The 16,442-nt window shown below is 30.5% G+C and overlaps 3 protein-coding genes across 5 annotated transcripts; 1 reads left to right on the plus strand and 2 right to left on the minus strand.

Moving 5' to 3' along the window:
- Nucleotides 1-1,489: 1,489 nt before the first annotated feature.
- RpS8 (ribosomal protein S8) lies at nucleotides 1,490-4,295 on the minus strand. The gene is made up of 5 exons (XM_069119750.1): nucleotides 4,216-4,295; nucleotides 3,637-3,767; nucleotides 3,014-3,265; nucleotides 2,806-2,935; nucleotides 1,490-1,653 (listed from the first exon to the last, which is right to left on the minus strand). The coding sequence occupies exons 1-5, from the start codon at nucleotides 4,217-4,219 to the stop codon at nucleotides 1,544-1,546; spliced, it is 627 nt and encodes a 208-aa protein (XP_068975851.1). The 5' UTR covers nucleotides 4,220-4,295; the 3' UTR covers nucleotides 1,490-1,543.
- Nucleotides 4,296-4,664: 369 nt separating this feature from the next.
- LOC138183144 (N-alpha-acetyltransferase 30) lies at nucleotides 4,665-7,183 on the plus strand. Of its 2 annotated transcripts, XM_069119737.1 has the most exons (4): nucleotides 4,665-5,225; nucleotides 5,310-5,488; nucleotides 5,710-5,933; nucleotides 6,473-7,183. In XM_069119737.1, the coding sequence occupies exons 1-4, from the start codon at nucleotides 4,952-4,954 to the stop codon at nucleotides 6,483-6,485; spliced, it is 690 nt and encodes a 229-aa protein (XP_068975838.1). In that variant the 5' UTR covers nucleotides 4,665-4,951; the 3' UTR covers nucleotides 6,486-7,183. The 2 variants fall into 2 exon arrangements, with proteins under 2 accessions (XP_068975838.1, XP_068975837.1); XM_069119736.1 differs by having other exon boundaries at nucleotides 4,666-5,225; nucleotides 5,710-7,183.
- A 1,645-nt stretch (nucleotides 7,184-8,828) lies between these two features.
- Nucleotides 8,829-16,387, minus strand: LOC138182998 (prolactin-releasing peptide receptor). Of its 2 annotated transcripts, none has more exons than XM_069119501.1 (4): nucleotides 15,889-16,387; nucleotides 13,513-14,704; nucleotides 12,425-12,681; nucleotides 8,829-9,010 (listed from the first exon to the last, which is right to left on the minus strand). In XM_069119501.1, exons 2-3 carry the CDS (start codon nucleotides 14,467-14,469, stop codon nucleotides 12,460-12,462), a joined length of 1,179 nt encoding a protein of 392 aa, XP_068975602.1. In that variant the 5' UTR covers nucleotides 14,470-14,704; nucleotides 15,889-16,387; the 3' UTR covers nucleotides 8,829-9,010; nucleotides 12,425-12,459. The 2 variants fall into 2 exon arrangements, with proteins under 2 accessions (XP_068975602.1, XP_068975601.1); XM_069119500.1 differs by lacking the exon at nucleotides 8,829-9,010 and adding an exon at nucleotides 9,538-10,847.
- Nucleotides 16,388-16,442: the final 55 nt, after the last annotated feature.

Consider the following 16,442-nt stretch of genomic DNA (forward strand, 5'->3'; position numbering starts at 1 on the left):
GATATATATGTATGTATTTCTATGTTTGTAAAAGCAAAGTTTGCAGCGCTCTGTATAGCGCAATCACAGTTTTACACACAGGTCTGAACCACCACTGGAAGGGGGGAGGCTTTTAATGTCAAGAGTTGTCCTTTACAAATCGAACGTTGCGATCGAGAAGTTAGAATTTTGTACCTAACGTCACTCTTGATGAAAACATTGAAGATAAAGAATATGAACTAAACCATTGAGTTTACTCCATGACTAGACTAAGCTACTTTCCATAATTTTTCACCATTTATTTAAAGTAAATACATTTACAATATTTCATTTGGTACGGACAAATATTGTTGATTATTAATGTACAACAATTAATTAAAAATGAATATTAATTATGCATCTTTATTAAATATGTACATATTATTATTTGCAACAAAAAATTTAATAAAATTACAACTTTCAAATCAAATATCTACACATATGTATTTAACACTTTTATATTTGACGTACATTATATGGCGTATATGAAATATATAACATTTATCAGAAAGTAAATTTGTTTTTAGTTTTTCTAATTCATTAAATATTGTAACTATTAACACTATCTGTAATATACATATGTAAATACTATCATGCACAAAATATTAAATTATTATTAAATTATATTATATTATTGTTAAATTTTGTATTGAAAAAATAAAATTATAGTATAATTTTAGGGTTTATAAAGGTTGTTAATAATGAAAAGAATATTTATATTATATAATATTTATTAGATATTAGTTAAATATAAAATAATAATAATACAATCATAATAATCATACATATAAGACAAAAATTGATTTATCAGTGAGAAAATTCCTTCTCTGCTATTATTATTATTATGGTGCCGCATTTTTTTTATATCCTCTGCTACTTCGTTCGCCATGAATCGAATATGTAACCACATTAAGGAGAAAGAGAGAGGCAAAGACGATCAGGTCCGAGTTATTTCTATACGATGGCGTTACATGACGAATCCTAACTTTTCGATTGAAGCGCCATATTGCAGATAAATTGACCAACATCGTCTAATTATTGAGATCTTTACCCTCACCACGGGAGTTTCCAGATCTGTATATATCGTGATCACATCGTATTCGAGAAGTTAATCGAGACATAAAGTATATATATATAAGAAGTAGCGATCTTGTGCATGGAGGCACATGTAAGGAACTTAATTATCATTTGACATGTACAGTGTCAATTTTGAAGTGGTGTAGAAAAATATTTTTAATTTTCGTACAGTTAATAGCTTGCGAAAAGTTTTATTTCGAATACTTTAGACTTTAAAAGCAATGTATAATTATTCTATTAACTACAATCGATTAACAGTTTTTTCTAGCTCGGCATATGTACTACATTTGCAAACCATATATAATATATTAAATACCATAGTCGGTACAATATTATAATTAAATAGTTTGATAAAAATGTAAATATGTACGAGGAATATACTGGTTATTTACTATTGTATTATTTTTTACATAAAGATTATTTTATTTTCTTTTTGTAGTTACACATTTTATTTAGCTTTCTTGCTTTTAATTTTTCTCATATAAAATTCAAGTTCTTTTCCTTCAAGTATATAACCATCTGCTCGACCGCATTGTCCAGGTCTACTTGATATACAAGCTGAAATCAAAATTTAAATTTGATGACTCAAAATTCATAAGAAAGTGTTTCCTTTGTTGTAGTATTCAAGTAACATATGATGCGCGTGTTACTAAACGCAAAGAATGTAACATTTCATTATACAAAGTTATTTGTGATGTTTCATGCAGTGAGGCCAACTTATATGAATCTGGTAGAAGTCTTTCATAAAGCAAAATTAAGTGGTTTTATACACAATGCATGAGGTACGTATTTTTATTCCGAAAATCTAAACGTTTTGGAGATTTTAAAGTCATCACTACTTTTAAATTGTATCAATCAAATCGATTGCATCAACTAATTGATGCGCGTTTTATTACTTTCTACAAAAAGTATTAATACTTTTACATCCAGTGACACCAACGTGTTGTGCAGGCTAAATGTTAGTGTCCGGTGATACAACGTTGGTGTCCAACACAAGGTAAACCTTTACGTAAAGTTTACGAACTTGGAATTTGTTACCAAAAATCGACGGTTATTGCTTAAGGATATTAATAAATTTATACGGATGACAATATTAAGGCATTTTGGTCGAAAACTGTCCAAAATTATTCAAAAGATATTTTAACTAGAGACTTATAATATGAAAGTATGAAAAACAAGCACAAGAGTATTGCATTATGTCTTTTCTCATTTTTTTTTATCTTTCAAAGTTCTACATAACTAAAGATAAAATATTTATTGAACTAATTTCAGACACAATCCAACATTTTTTTATAGGAAATAACAAAACATGTCAATTGAGATGCAAAGCAAAGTATGGCTCAATTTAGAAAAATAAAAATGCCTTTGAAATATTTGAATCATATAACTATAGCCATCGAACTGCGTGAAACATTTTGTATGGATATAAATAGAGAGTAAGTCTTAATAATTACATCACAACGCAATAATGTAAACAAATTTAAACTAGCAATATTAGAGATAATAAAATTGAGTTAAATTTCGTTTTGGGACACAACGAATTTGTCATTTTTTTTTGTATATTATAAAAAGTATTTCACAATATGAACTACTTTTGTGTCTCGAAACGAAGTTCAACCTACATTTGCGATATTCGCATATGTGTGCTGAAAAATTAATTTATACAATATATTGTACGGAATAATTTGTTTGTTAAAATATTTTGCTTACCAAGGACGCGTCCTGTAGCAAACTGTTCTTCTAAAGCAGGCTCGACTTTAGCAAATCGTTGTCTCGCTTTGTATTTAGATTCTGCTTTTTTTGAGCGTTTTTTATTTAAAACTTCTTCTTCAGCTTCAGTCTATTTTGAACATTTATTAATTTATTAGATCATTTAATTGTTAATGACATAAATAAAAAAAAGTGTCTATTCAATTACCAGTTTAGCACCTCGTTTACGACCCAATGGTAAAACGTAATGAGCTTCATACCATTGTCTGAAAGGTGTTGCATCTATGGTAACAATTGCATTCTTTACAAGAGTTTTAGTTCTGACCAATTCATTGTTTGATGCATTATAAACTACATCAATAATACGTGTTTTTCTTGTAGTACATTCAGAACCCCATGAAAAATTTCCTGTATCTAAACGAAGGGCTCTATATTTCTTGTTACCACCTCTTGTACGTACCTAATTTACATATGAATATAGATGATTATGATTGTTTAGTAACAAATAAATAATATATAATATACTAATTTCATTCAGTACGCTGTGGGATATAAGTCAGCACAATATTCAGAGTAGGTAAAGATAGTCATCACTTTATGTTTCTATATTGCTACACTAACTGTCAAAAGAAAAGGAAATCATAAATCTTTATACAGAAACACCTTTATACTTTTTAAAAGTGAATATATTACATAATAGATGATATATATCAGTAGATTTATTATGCTTTGTTTCTGATAAATTATGAAATTCATAAAACAGCTATCTTTTGCTTCTGACAACGATAAGTAAAATGTAGAATTTCATGATAAAGGATTGTTTAATAATACCGTATGAATACGTTGAGTTCCAAGTTTTGTGTTTGCAGCTGGACGCCCTAATTCGAATTTTCTCTTCTTGCGGAGTGGTTTCCTCTTACCACCAGTTGCTCGTCTCTTATGCCAATGATCACGAGAGATACCTGCAATACCAAATAAATATTTATATACATAGTAAAACACATAAGGAACATTTTATATATATAGAGATACTACTGATAATATAATATAATACAGTTCCAACTTAATAAACAACACAAGAATGAAAAACAATAGACATATATGTATACTTATCTTAAACATAATATACTTAAAGTCAGTAAATGAAAACTATGATAAATATATAATTAAGCAAAAATAAAGTAGATTATAAAGAAAAGTTGATTAAAATAATGAAATTGCTGAAATGTAGCTGGCGATATATCAAACATTTTTAACCATTTAAGTTATATTTATGAAAGTAATATACATCCGAATAAAAGAAATTGATGTTTTTATAAATGATTAATGGTTATTCAATAATAATTTTAATGTCAAAGATACTGATTCAAAGCGATAAAAACAAAACCCATATCCAGCCAAACAACTTACCCATCGTGGTATATCAAAAAGAACCTTAAACGTTTCTGATGTTAGTAGATGGTAGTAGACTTTTATCCACTTCCGGCGTTGTTCAAGAACATGAGCGCCCTCTTGGAACATCGAAACGAGATATGTATGAAATGTATAAATAATAAATAAATAACAAGAAAAGAAAATATATCGATATTAATTTCGTCATTTTATTTTTAATTTTTAAATGACACTATTTTTGTCATCTATTCCGTACTTATTTAGAATCAATCAAATTTTATTTATATTAACATGAATTTTGTAAAAATTATTGCTATGAATATTTCATAAGTGAAAATGGAATTGTGCAGAATTTAATATTTAAATAGTATTGATTACATTTTTTATTTATGATTAAAGGTGATGAAAATGATGGCACAATGGTACATATGATATGGTTGTTATTCGCGCATTGTTTATGTTTGTGTCGTTAGTGGTCATTGCAGAAAATTCAATATGGTGTCCGTCGATTGAAGAGCTAAATTGGCGTTCTGTATATGGAAATAACATTAAAAATAAAGAAATCGTTTAACTCGGCGTAATTATGAAAATTCGTTTGAAAAGCTAGTGTGTCATTTGCAAATACTGATGTCATAGGGATATATTGTATAAAAAAGTAGAAATTGTCATCTTTAAAACCCTGTACTGAAATTGTATGCTTTGAGAAAAGAAATTCAGATATATAGAAAATAAAAATATTAACAAAAAATTAAAGATGGAAAAGCTTAAAACGAAGAGTGTAATGGATGGAAATGAATCAGAGGGTGAACAAAGTAGCATTGAAGAAAAGAATGAAAATTCTTTAACAGATATTGCTACTTTGGACATTACATCTCGACTTAGTCTGAAAACAACTGAAATATATGAAGAATCACATAGAAATGGAATACCTCTAGTTAATGGTATTTGTAATTCTTCTGAAAGAATTACCAGCATAGTTAATCTTCCACAATCTGAATCTATGGAAACTAGTCATTTAAACCAACACGGTACAAGAAATTAACATTCAATTTTTAACAATCAATTGTCCTTTATGAATTCCTTTATATTGATTACTAATTATGCATATTCAGGTACATTAGCAGAAACATTGTCATTGGAAAGTAGGGATAATAACATTCAATATGTTAGTTATACAAGTGAACTCCAAATGCCTGATATTATGAAATTAATACAAAAAGACTTGAGCGAACCATATTCTATTTATACATACAGATATTTCATTTATAACTGGCCAAAATTATGTTTCTTGGTATGTATATTTATGAAATAATTAAATGCATTGAAACATTGCTGGTAGGAACATATATTTCATAATATTGTGTATCTTTGTATAATTCTATTTAAGAAGTTGTCAACATGGTATTAAAAAGTATCGACAAGTAGAAAGAGCTGTTAGCCAGCTTTGGTCGAATTTCTTTGTCTTGCAGGTATGTAGAATTTACAAAAAATTCTTGCTTTTTGTTCGTCAAGGCAATACATGGTGAGGAATGTGTTGGTGCCATTGTCTGCAAGCTGGACATCCACAGAAAAGTAATAAAACGTGGGTACATTGCAATGTTAGCTGTTGATGTGAAATATCGAAAGCAAAAGATTGGTTCAAACCTAGTAAGAAGAGCGATTCAAGCTATGGTGGAAGATAATGCTGGCGAAGTAGTTTTAGAAACAGAAATTACTAATCGTCCAGCACTACGTTTGTACGAAAATCTTGGTTTTGTGCGTGATAAGCGATTATTTCGGTATTATTTAAACGGCGTAGATGCTCTTCGATTGAAGCTATGGCTTAGATGAAATTCATCTATATCTTGACATTTCAATAAAGACCTATTTAACTCTAACACATTGAAGAGATATGACGTCAAAGTTCAGTAAAGTTCAGGAATATAGGACATTAATGCCAAGGGGATTGTATCTGAAAACGTATAAACAAAACAATTACATATGTATCTGGAGAAATAAGTATGCATAGCGCATGTAATTTAATGTTATGTTCAATTATCAATTTCCTTATTACAGTATATTTATAACATTATCACGTTATATCATTTATGCACTAGCACATAACAAATATATGCACCACTAATATGGAAGATACAGTATAACAAATCAATTCATATGTCATTGGTCATTAGTGATTTTAAATGTGTAGTTGATCGTTGATTATCGAAATTTATTATCCTCTTTGGCATTAACGTTCATTGAAGTAGCATGCAATTACAGCTTAAAAATTTTACAGTGAGAAAAGATAATGAAGGTGAAAGGATGCAAAATGTGAAATGATGTCTGAAAACAAACAATATGTTTTTTTGTATCACTTACGAGAAATGTAATACCACGTGGTAACAAAGTGAATTGAGAAGATATAATAAAATGATGAGAATCTTTGGAAGTTGATACATCAATGAATGAATTTAATGTAAATTGTGGAAAATTGGCAGAAATTTGTTATCTCTTATGACGCTCAAGTGTGAACTGAACAATACAATGGATATTATTTCCGAATATTCCCGCATCTCTTTTTATTGTATGGGATATTATATCTTTCTATGATAAAATGCAATGAAAAAATGCAATGATAAAATGCAATGTTTTGCTAATATTAATTTTGATTGACACCAACAAAATATTTGCAACTAAATATTTCTGCGTATAATAAATATAATAACATGAATGTGTATATGTATATATATACAGTATATATTATGCATGCACACGACATACATAATATATGTAAACATGAATGCAAAGAATGAAGGGAAAAATTACAATTTGCCAAATGAAAATATTCCGAAAGAACTAAGGACGTTTGTTGCGATTAACGTGTAACAAGATTTATTACTGTCTCCCCTACATGTTACAGCTTTGTACAAAATAAATGCGAGGCACAGATCATAATATAACTATTAAAAAAAGAATGTAAAAATGTTAATAAAAATATCTAAATGTTTTTACAGTCAACTATTATCATTTCCTATAAAAAACATTTTATACATATATTTTAACGTGCATATGCATGAAAGAGAATAATTTATTATTAACAATAAGAGCTATTCATGAATTGGTCCGCAAAATTATTTGCTTCTTGCTGTGGTGTCCTTCATTAAGCGTTTCATGCACAGAATAGAGTGACATCGTGATATGTCCGGAGAGGAAATTTTTTCTTTGATTTTTGTGTCCTACGTTTTGGGACTCCCTTGCCATTTTTGTGTCACATGCGACATCACCAATTCAGTATAAGAGTGGTTTGAATTAAGACTAAAGTCTTCTATAAAATTACAAATAAAGTATAGAACGAGATGTCCTATAATCACAAACGAAGTATATGAATACTTGCACGATACTTTACTACATATTATCAAAAAAAAGCCAATCCAGAATTTAGGAATCAATCATATTTTCATTAACAGCTTAATAAGTTTTCTAATTATATAAAGATATAATCGCGGTTGCAGCCGATTACTTTATGTTATTTGCCATATAATACATAATTATAACACGTAGTGGTCGTCTATTTATGTCAGAATGTTAGGAACTTAAGAACATAGTAGCTACCGTCCAAAATTACTGTTTTGATCAACCGTTAATTTAATCTGTATAAATGCAATAGACTATAGGTACTTAGGATTCTTTCTTTGCACTAAAATAATAATTTACGAATTCATAGTTATATAATGCCTAAATTGTTGGACACGAAAAAGTATTTCATGTTATACCTATTCTTTTCTTTATCGATGACTACACCATCTTGTTTTTACTTTTAACCATAGATAAGTGTTAATTATGCCCATTAGCCCTAGTCACACTAACAATCTGTCATGGAGTAACGAGTACTTAAAAGCTATCTGTAACAATACATTTTAATTAAAGTTAATATATGTAGAAAAAGGAACCGTTTAAATGAATCTTTTCAAATTCTTTATAATGAGACATGGGCAGACAGTCCAACCAATCAGAATCATTTGCTGCCAAATATTGGCGAAACCGTACGGAATTAACCGAAAGCAGGCGCGCTCAGTAGCGATTCGAAAATAAGTGACGAGTTGTGTGAGAAGAGTTGTTTAGTTCCATCGGTCGAACAACACGATCAAATTATTGTACAGTTACACAATTACACAAATTATTATACAGAAATTATGAAATTGTAAAATTGTACAATTATTGTAAACTTGCAAATTAAATTGAATAAAATCAGCTTATTTTGCAAATGAATAAAACGTTTGACCATTTAAAATTCTTTTAATATCCACAATTCAGTGAATTTTCAAATTCTTTCTGAGAGTAAAAAATTGTCATTGAAACGAGAAATGTATCAGCTAAAATAGCGATTTTGCATCAGGAGAACGTGACAGCATAAGAGATCGGCATAATTTCGGCGATTCTTAGAATATGACGTCACATTCCAAGAAGTTCTCGAAACCGAAATTTTCGGCTTCTTAAAAAAATTTTCGGCCGATTTTGCGATTTTGTATCAGGGGAACATGATAGTGTAGCACCACAATTTCGATAATTTTTAGAACTTGACATCATATTTCAGGAATTTTTTGGAACCGAGATTTTCGAGATTTCGCCCAATATTTTATGAAATTATAAAATGTTATTAAATTATTCTGATTTATTGAAACTGTTCCTAAATACATTCTGTATAATTATTTTACAATAAATAATCTCATTTTTTATTGTATTATATAATCATTTGTAAAAAGATCGTTGTTGCTGGTTACTGCTGGCTGCTTATGATATCCTGAGTATTGTTTTCGATCCTAATGTGACTTTTCTGTAATCAATACAAAAAATGCAATACATAATTAAATTCTAATACATAATTAAATTTTTAAGCAATTTTTGTGCTTTTTCATAAAGGATATTATCAATACTAATGAGATTAAACAATTGAAGGAATATGGTATTGATGAAATAGATTGACATTGTCTTTATCTGACTCATTTCTTAAAGACATTACATGAATTCTAATAGATATAATCTAGCGAACCTGATTACAAATCTTACTTATATGTATAGTATATTAGCAGGAAAATACAATACTACAAAAGCATTTCTGTAAAAATATTTTTATAGCTATTAGAAAAAGATGATCATTCTGAAGCTGGCATATTCTATTATAACTACAAAATACTCTATACACAATTGTTGTATAATTTATTTTGTAATGCGATTTTTTTCTTTGAAATATTACGATATAAATTTCATTGAAATATATATAATAAATAAATAATTACGATAACAATAAAAATATAATAAATAATTACGATTAGACTGCGGATTTTGATGAAAATTCATATTTTTAAGTATATAATTAAAAAAGTAGAATTTTGATAGAAAATCATCGTTTACCTACCAAGTATTATAGGATGCGCTATAGTTTGGATATTTAATTTATTTTTTCATAATATATGCATTTCGAACACAATTCGCAATTTCAAGTTTCCTATAAGTGCATAAGAAGCCACAGTCTACGTCTGTATAATCACGATGAACATTTTTATGTATGAATAAATCATTTCCTTTTTATTAAAGATCTGAGAATGTAAAGTAAACGATAATTTATGAGAAATAAAAATAGAATTTTTAACATATTTATATGACAATACAATTGAAAATTACTTGCATATACATATAGATAGATAAAGATATAGAAGTGTAGATATACGCGATGTATCTTGACAAGCATCGTTTTTAACAAGGCGTGCTCGGATTACCGCAATCATTGTGTAGGATAATGAGGTGTTATTGCGGAATTGAAATCGGAGATGGACGAAAGGGGAGAACACGTTCTCGAGAATAGTCGATCGAAACGATGTCGTTATCAGCTTTTATCAGTAAACATACCCCTGCAACGTACTCTCTTATCTCTAGGATATTCGATCGAGCAAGTTTTCGAATAAAATTTCAAACCACGTTTAATGACAAGAGTCCAAGGATACTTAATCTGAATCAAATAGATGTAATAATATACGTACACATGTACTATACGTACTACAATGACATAGTATTATACTATGACTACTATATCACTTAATTACGCATTTGTGTCTCATTTGTAATCATGTTTTGTTAACGATCGATGTGAAATTTAACGATGAATTTTTTCATAAAATGCGTATTGGTTTGTACAAAAATATTGAGAAATTAACATTGAACCCTTTCCAATCGGATAGCGGTATTTAAAATTTGTTTTTAAAATAGAATGGCATGTTAAATATTTATTACCTCAAATTTGCTTGAGTGTTGACTAGTTAATAATGCGAAGAGAAAGATATACCAATCGCAAAGTGTTAAGATACAGAAAAATAGTTTGGATAAACATAATAAAGAAACTGACAATGAAGTTGAGCAAGTTCCTTTTTTTTTATTTTTCCCTTCGTAATTTTCTTTGTATTTGACGCACCATGGTTTATAACAAACTTAGATTGACGAATCAATTCTTAATTCTATCGTAATATGATTGTGCAGAATCGCGTGTCTCTTTTTTCTGTAAATATACCGCCACCATTGTTGCTTGTTTCTTTTATACAACAAGTAATGCAAAACGTAGTACTTGATTGAAGAATGATACAAGTAGATTTCAGCCTCCAGAGAAAATGCAGCTGTTTCTGTAACACAGAGACGTCTGTGAAATAGAGAAACATTTCATATATACATATAAGAGAACAATCTTCATTCCTTTCTCCTGCTTCCTTCCTCCTTCTGTTATTGCAACGTTGGTACTTTATATTGTTTTTTCTCTTTACATTGCTGACAATAAACATCATAGAAGGATACACCAAATATGTCTATAAATAATAAAATACTAATAAAAAAGAGGAAAAACGTCAAGAGGAGAGAAGAAGAATACAGCGACTGTATATAGTTATGACAATGCAAAGGAAAAAAGTTGAGGAAAAAATTGTTATCGATGAAACAAAATATATACATATATAAATTTCAGGATAGGATATGACACGAAACATTGGAGCGCTGGTAGAACAGTGCACGATAACGATAGAAGAATGGCTGTCCTCTGTCCTGAATCCCGAACCAATACGGTAGGAAATAACACGGCAATCTATTGAAAATGTATGTACTTATATACTGTGGTGTATATGAATTCAATGGACAAGCGTATATGTTTTAACTACAACAATATCTTCGATTTGTTCCTCCCATAATATCACGATCAATTATGTTAGCATTCGTACAGCATTTCGTATTCGTAGAATTTCTACTGTTATTTTTGCTTCTATTTCTACTTCTATTCGTTTATAGTCCAATAAATTGCTTGTAATAACATTTTATAATCTTTCCCAACCAATCAAGGTATAAAAGTTATATTGCGAGTTATCGATAAGGTAATATTTTTTACAATTTTGAAAGAAGAAAACGCTAAAGAGCATATGAAAAGAATAAAAATATGAACTATCATTCAGTGAAGTCAATTTTGTAAGTGTTCTGTAGCTGAAGCTGTTAGAGAAGAAAAAATAGCTTTTATTAGAGAAAGTGTCCTTCAATTCGATCTTGAAATAAATAGAATTAGAACAATAGGTAAATATGTTCCTAAGGAAACGAGGAAACGTGCCTGCTTAAAAGTCGATTCTCTCTCGTTTCTCTCATTTTCAAGAATGTGAAAGATGCTCAACTTCTGCTTTAGACTTTTCCACATTATTCAACGAATGCTCGATAGCAATAATTTTTCTTCATTTCGATCAATTTATTCCAAGCACGGTCAATTTATCACAGAAAGGAAAGACCGAAGACGATGGAAAAGCAATAAATATACATGTTCAGAGCGACTACGTCATTAGCCAATCGTGTATGTGACGATTTAACTTCTACCTATGTAGATCTTGAGAAAACAGCAAGGATTTCAACGATCCTGTTATCTATAAATAAAGACGATAAACGAAGATCAATCTTTGTTCCCGACTTTATTGCACGTATCCATTTACCTCTTAAATAAATTAGACGTACGAATTAGATGAATAGAACGTTGTATTATACCGGATCTCGGTTTCCCTTTGCCTATCTGCCTGTACATATGTATACATAGAGATAGAGGTCTAATGCAATTAATGGATAATGTGATCAATTTATAAATATTTGTTTTTAGTGAAGAAAGACATCTATACGATAAATACAGTAAATATTATATTATTCTCTTCCTCACAGAGAAACGATGTGAATACATACTTACTTACGATGTTTGACTCGCGTTCGAATTTGATCGAATCAAAAGGTTTCCATTTCTTCCAAGTCTCTCGACATATTGTTGGTGGTTGTTTCGTGGACGATCAGTTCGCGAGCTTCGGGATTTGAAGTTCTTATATGTGTTTCATTCAGTAATAAAGATTCCTGGATAGTGTTATTTCCGCTACATTCTTTATTATTTTGAAATTCTTCGGTGGTTCTTGGAGTGTAACCGTTGATTGCTTTCGGAAAACATGGAAGCACCTTCAAAAGAATTCAGATGGGTTTTATCGTGAAATTTTGACGGTATTAAAAATATATCGATAGCATAATAGTATTGAAAGTTTGAAGCCATAGGCTAAGATAAGGAACACACGGCTGCTTCGTACATAATTATCTTATTATAGATTCTTCTATGTTACATTTAGTTTGAAATCGATAAGAATCCACAACGTTAATTATATTAGACACAGCGTGTGCGTTTATTTCTTTACTTGTTCATCGAATTTTGATAATGTACGTATGAATTGCAGCTTGAGTTCGTGCATCTTTCATTTGTGTTTAATAATGAAACATATTTAACAACAACTTGAAATGGTTTAGCACGATAATGGGCTCGAGAGAACGTTGTCGGCTTATGTTAGAAAGTAAGGAACGTTCGTTCGATCAAAGTTATAAATCGCATTGCAATGTAAATGAGAGAACTTTTCTTTAAAAGCTTTTCTCCTATAACCACGGTAAGTGGAATTTGAGGAGGAAAGAGATCTTTCAACGAATAATTTAGTGTCGTTTATACGAGTCCATTTACAGGTGGGTAGTGTGGATATACGCACGACACAGAGACACGTATAAGCACGCATAACGAAAAGAAAATTTACTCGGAGATGAAATATGATACGAGATCCGTACATTACAATTACCTACTTACAAGTACTTTAATCAACTATGTATTGAGTTGATTAAAAAACAAGAATTGGAAGAGGAGAAAAGATGGTAAGAACCGAGAGCAAGAAAATTGAGAAACGAAGGAAACTTTCTACGAGTAAGTAGACACACATATAACAAGAAATAAAAGTATAAAAAGTAAGTTCGTACTTGCTTAAATTCTTTGCGAAAGTTATCGTTGAGCCAAGCGTAAAGGAAAGGATTGTAGCAGGTGCTACTCATAGCGAGGCAATGCGTCATGAAAAAGCAGATTCTGTAATAAGCCCAATCATTGGCAGGTGAATAAAAATCGTCGATAACGTTGATGATATTGAGCGGTAGCCAAGATATGCCGAATACGGCAACCATAGCGATTAACATCCGATTCGTTCGCTTCTTTCTCTCTCTGTCAACCTCTTCTCTTTGACTAGTCTTTGTGCCAGGTTTCGTTCTAGCTCGATCGTTCAACTTGATCGAAACGCAAATATAACAAAAAGCGATGATGAAGAAAGGTAAGACAAATTGTAGTATCGAAGTAATGGAACTAAAGATTTTTCGAAATCGTTCGTTCGGCCAGTGTTCCTCGCAATAAGTGTACGGCTCCTCGAGATGCATGTAAAGCCCGTAAGGTAGAGTGAACAACAATGCGATTATCCAAATACCGACTATCACGGCTAAACAAACTTCGATCTTCATACGAGGATGGAAAGGATATATGATCACCATGAATCTATCGATCGCGATACTCGTCAAAGTGAATGTGCTGATGTATACGCTGACACCTTGAGCGTACGGTACCAAGTGGCACAGGGTTCTGCCAAATATCCATCCCCCGAGAAATGTATATAAAGGAGTAAACGGAACCGCCAGAGCACAAAGTAGCACATCGCTCAATGCTAGATTCGTGATAAACAGATTCGTAACTGTCTGCATTTGTCGATTTCGTGCCACGACGAAACATACGAGCACATTACCAAACACACCAAATGCAAAAATATTTGCATAAAATATGTAAAAGATTAATTGCACTAAGCTATTCGAGGTTACATCGTTCTCTATAGTCGGACGGTTAGTAGTCGACCATCCTTCTACGGCGGTCCCGTTTGATAAAATCGGCGAATCATTCATTTCTCAATCGATCTGTCTCCGGGGACCGAGCAGTTATTGTTCCACTTTCCCTATCTTGTTCTTTGTCTTTTTTTTTTTTTTATTCCAACCTGATTTCTGTCTTCTTTTTTTTCCAAAATTTTCTTCTTTTCTTCTTCTGTTTCTCTTCGTTTCGAATCTTTTTCCTTGACAGCTTTTTCAGTACGATTAGAATAAGACAGAATAAGATGAAGCCGCAACTGAAAACATATGCCGACTATTCCATCGTTTACAATTTACAGTAATATCGTCTTGATTATAATTAAATAATTATATTTGAATAATTACGAGCTAAGCCAATTATTAACAGCCAATGAGAAATAATTAATCGATTTGTCAAAGATGATCGAATTTGTTTTACTTTGATTGCTCGTACATATTCATATGCGTTACTGACCGAATGAAAATATCGTCGACACAATAACACGTATTACTGAAACTAATATATATAATATACATCTGGATTGTTCTTCATTTGAAAAAGTTCTTCGTTTTATTCCATTCACTTTAGTCAAATCGTATAACCGATCTCAAAGGTGGTAAAATCTGCTGTTTCTCGAGGTTACCGAGTTTAAAACATTCCCCAAAAATAGAACGATATTGCGTGATCACGAATCGTCCTTCGACCGATGCCACTTATATAAAATTTTTTACACTCAAAACGTTCAGTCGAAATAAAAAATATGTTCTAATTATTCGATTAGAAAAAAAGGAATCGAAAAGTTTTTCAACTCATTGCCATTCTTATTGTTTACATAGTTACTTATTTACATATACATACATACATTTAGTTTGCTATCACGCACACAATCTTTCTCTGACAATGAGTCAAACTTTGAGTAATACTTCGTGTTATACGTGTTAAATCACCTGCTCTTAATTATCGCAATCTGTTCAAAGTATTTTAATTAGAAGCAGTATCGGGAGAATTGTTTAAAAAATACTTTGCTATTAAGAAATGTATATTAGTTGAAATCAAAGTTAAAATTTATTACTTTCTCCAACCACCTGTTGATAATTTCGACCGTTAATCTTTATGTACATGTACATGTCTTTTTCGTTATTACGCAAAAATATACGTATATAAAATGGAAACAAGGCAAATAGTTAGACACGAGGGAACAAAAGACTAATTATAAAATAACTGAAATTAAATTAAAAATTAATTTTTCAGGCCGATCGTGGAGAATTATTTAGAAAATCAATCGTAATTGATGCTTCACAATTATAACAGTACCACGTACTTATTACATAAAGTAACCAAAATATGTAAATTAAAAATATTTTACGTTGGCAATGGCAGGTATTCACCGTCACCGAATAAAAAGTCAAATAAAAAGCATGTAGATAGTAATCTTTCGAAATCACTTTACACACAATTGTTATAAATGTCGATTATACCTTTCTTTGACAAGTACTTATAATTTTGCTTTTTTCTTCTCTTTTTATTATAAAGATGAAAGACGTTTCAGTATTTCTTATATTACGGTTTGTTTCTAGATAATATAAAGCAAGCACCACACATTTAACAACGTGTTATAATTTTCAACGATGAAACGCTTTCGAAGTGACGGCTAGCCTTTTCCACCGATAACTGAAAATGGAAAATTGTTGGCAAAACCTAACTAGACAAGCCGCCGTTTTCTCGCGCAGGCGTCCGCGTTACCATCTGTATTCTCTTCCTACCGTCTTTTTACCTATAACTTGCAATGTTCGTATCTGGTATCTGTAACAACGTGTCGGCTTTCAGTTCAGTAATAGCTGAGAGTACTATAGCCAAAATGTAATTTGAAAATCACATTTTCTAACATATACAAAATTAGCAATATTAAAAAATATCAAAGAATCACTTTATTCGGAATTTTGCTGTTATAATAAATTCAATATATTTCTTCTAGGCCTAGATATTCTTTACTCTCCTATTCCTTTCCTTTTTAATACTCTTCCTTAAATAC

The sequence above is a fragment of the Bombus flavifrons genome, chromosome 9 (genome assembly GCF_040668555.2).
Source record: "Bombus flavifrons isolate JBK064 chromosome 9, iyBomFlav1_principal, whole genome shotgun sequence".
Classification (NCBI taxonomy): Eukaryota; Metazoa; Arthropoda; class Insecta; order Hymenoptera; family Apidae; genus Bombus; species Bombus flavifrons.

Excerpts from the sequence above, each read along its gene's own strand:
- RpS8 (XM_069119750.1), bottom strand. Across the intron at positions 3,266-3,636 it reads GAACTCAACGTATTCATACG|GTACGTACAAGAGGTGGTAA; the intron begins GTATTATTAAAC and ends TATGTAAATTAG. Across the intron at positions 1,654-2,805 it reads TGCTACAGGACGCGTCCTTG|CTTGTATATCAAGTAGACCT; the intron begins GTAAGCAAAATA and ends TTTTGATTTCAG.
- LOC138183144 (XM_069119736.1), top strand. The coding sequence starts at position 4,952 with ATGGAAAAGCTTAAAACGAAGAGTGTAATGGATGGAAATGAATCAGAG. Across the intron at positions 5,226-5,309 it reads TAGTCATTTAAACCAACACG|GTACATTAGCAGAAACATTG; the intron begins GTACAAGAAATT and ends ATGCATATTCAG. Across the intron at positions 5,489-5,709 it reads GGCCAAAATTATGTTTCTTG|GCAATACATGGTGAGGAATG; the intron begins GTATGTATATTT and ends TTGTTCGTCAAG.
- LOC138182998 (XM_069119501.1), bottom strand. The coding sequence starts at position 14,469 with ATGAATGATTCGCCGATTTTATCAAACGGGACCGCCGTAGAAGGATGG. Across the intron at positions 12,682-13,512 it reads TTCGCAAAGAATTTAAGCAA|GTGCTTCCATGTTTTCCGAA; the intron begins GTACGAACTTAC and ends ATTCTTTTGAAG.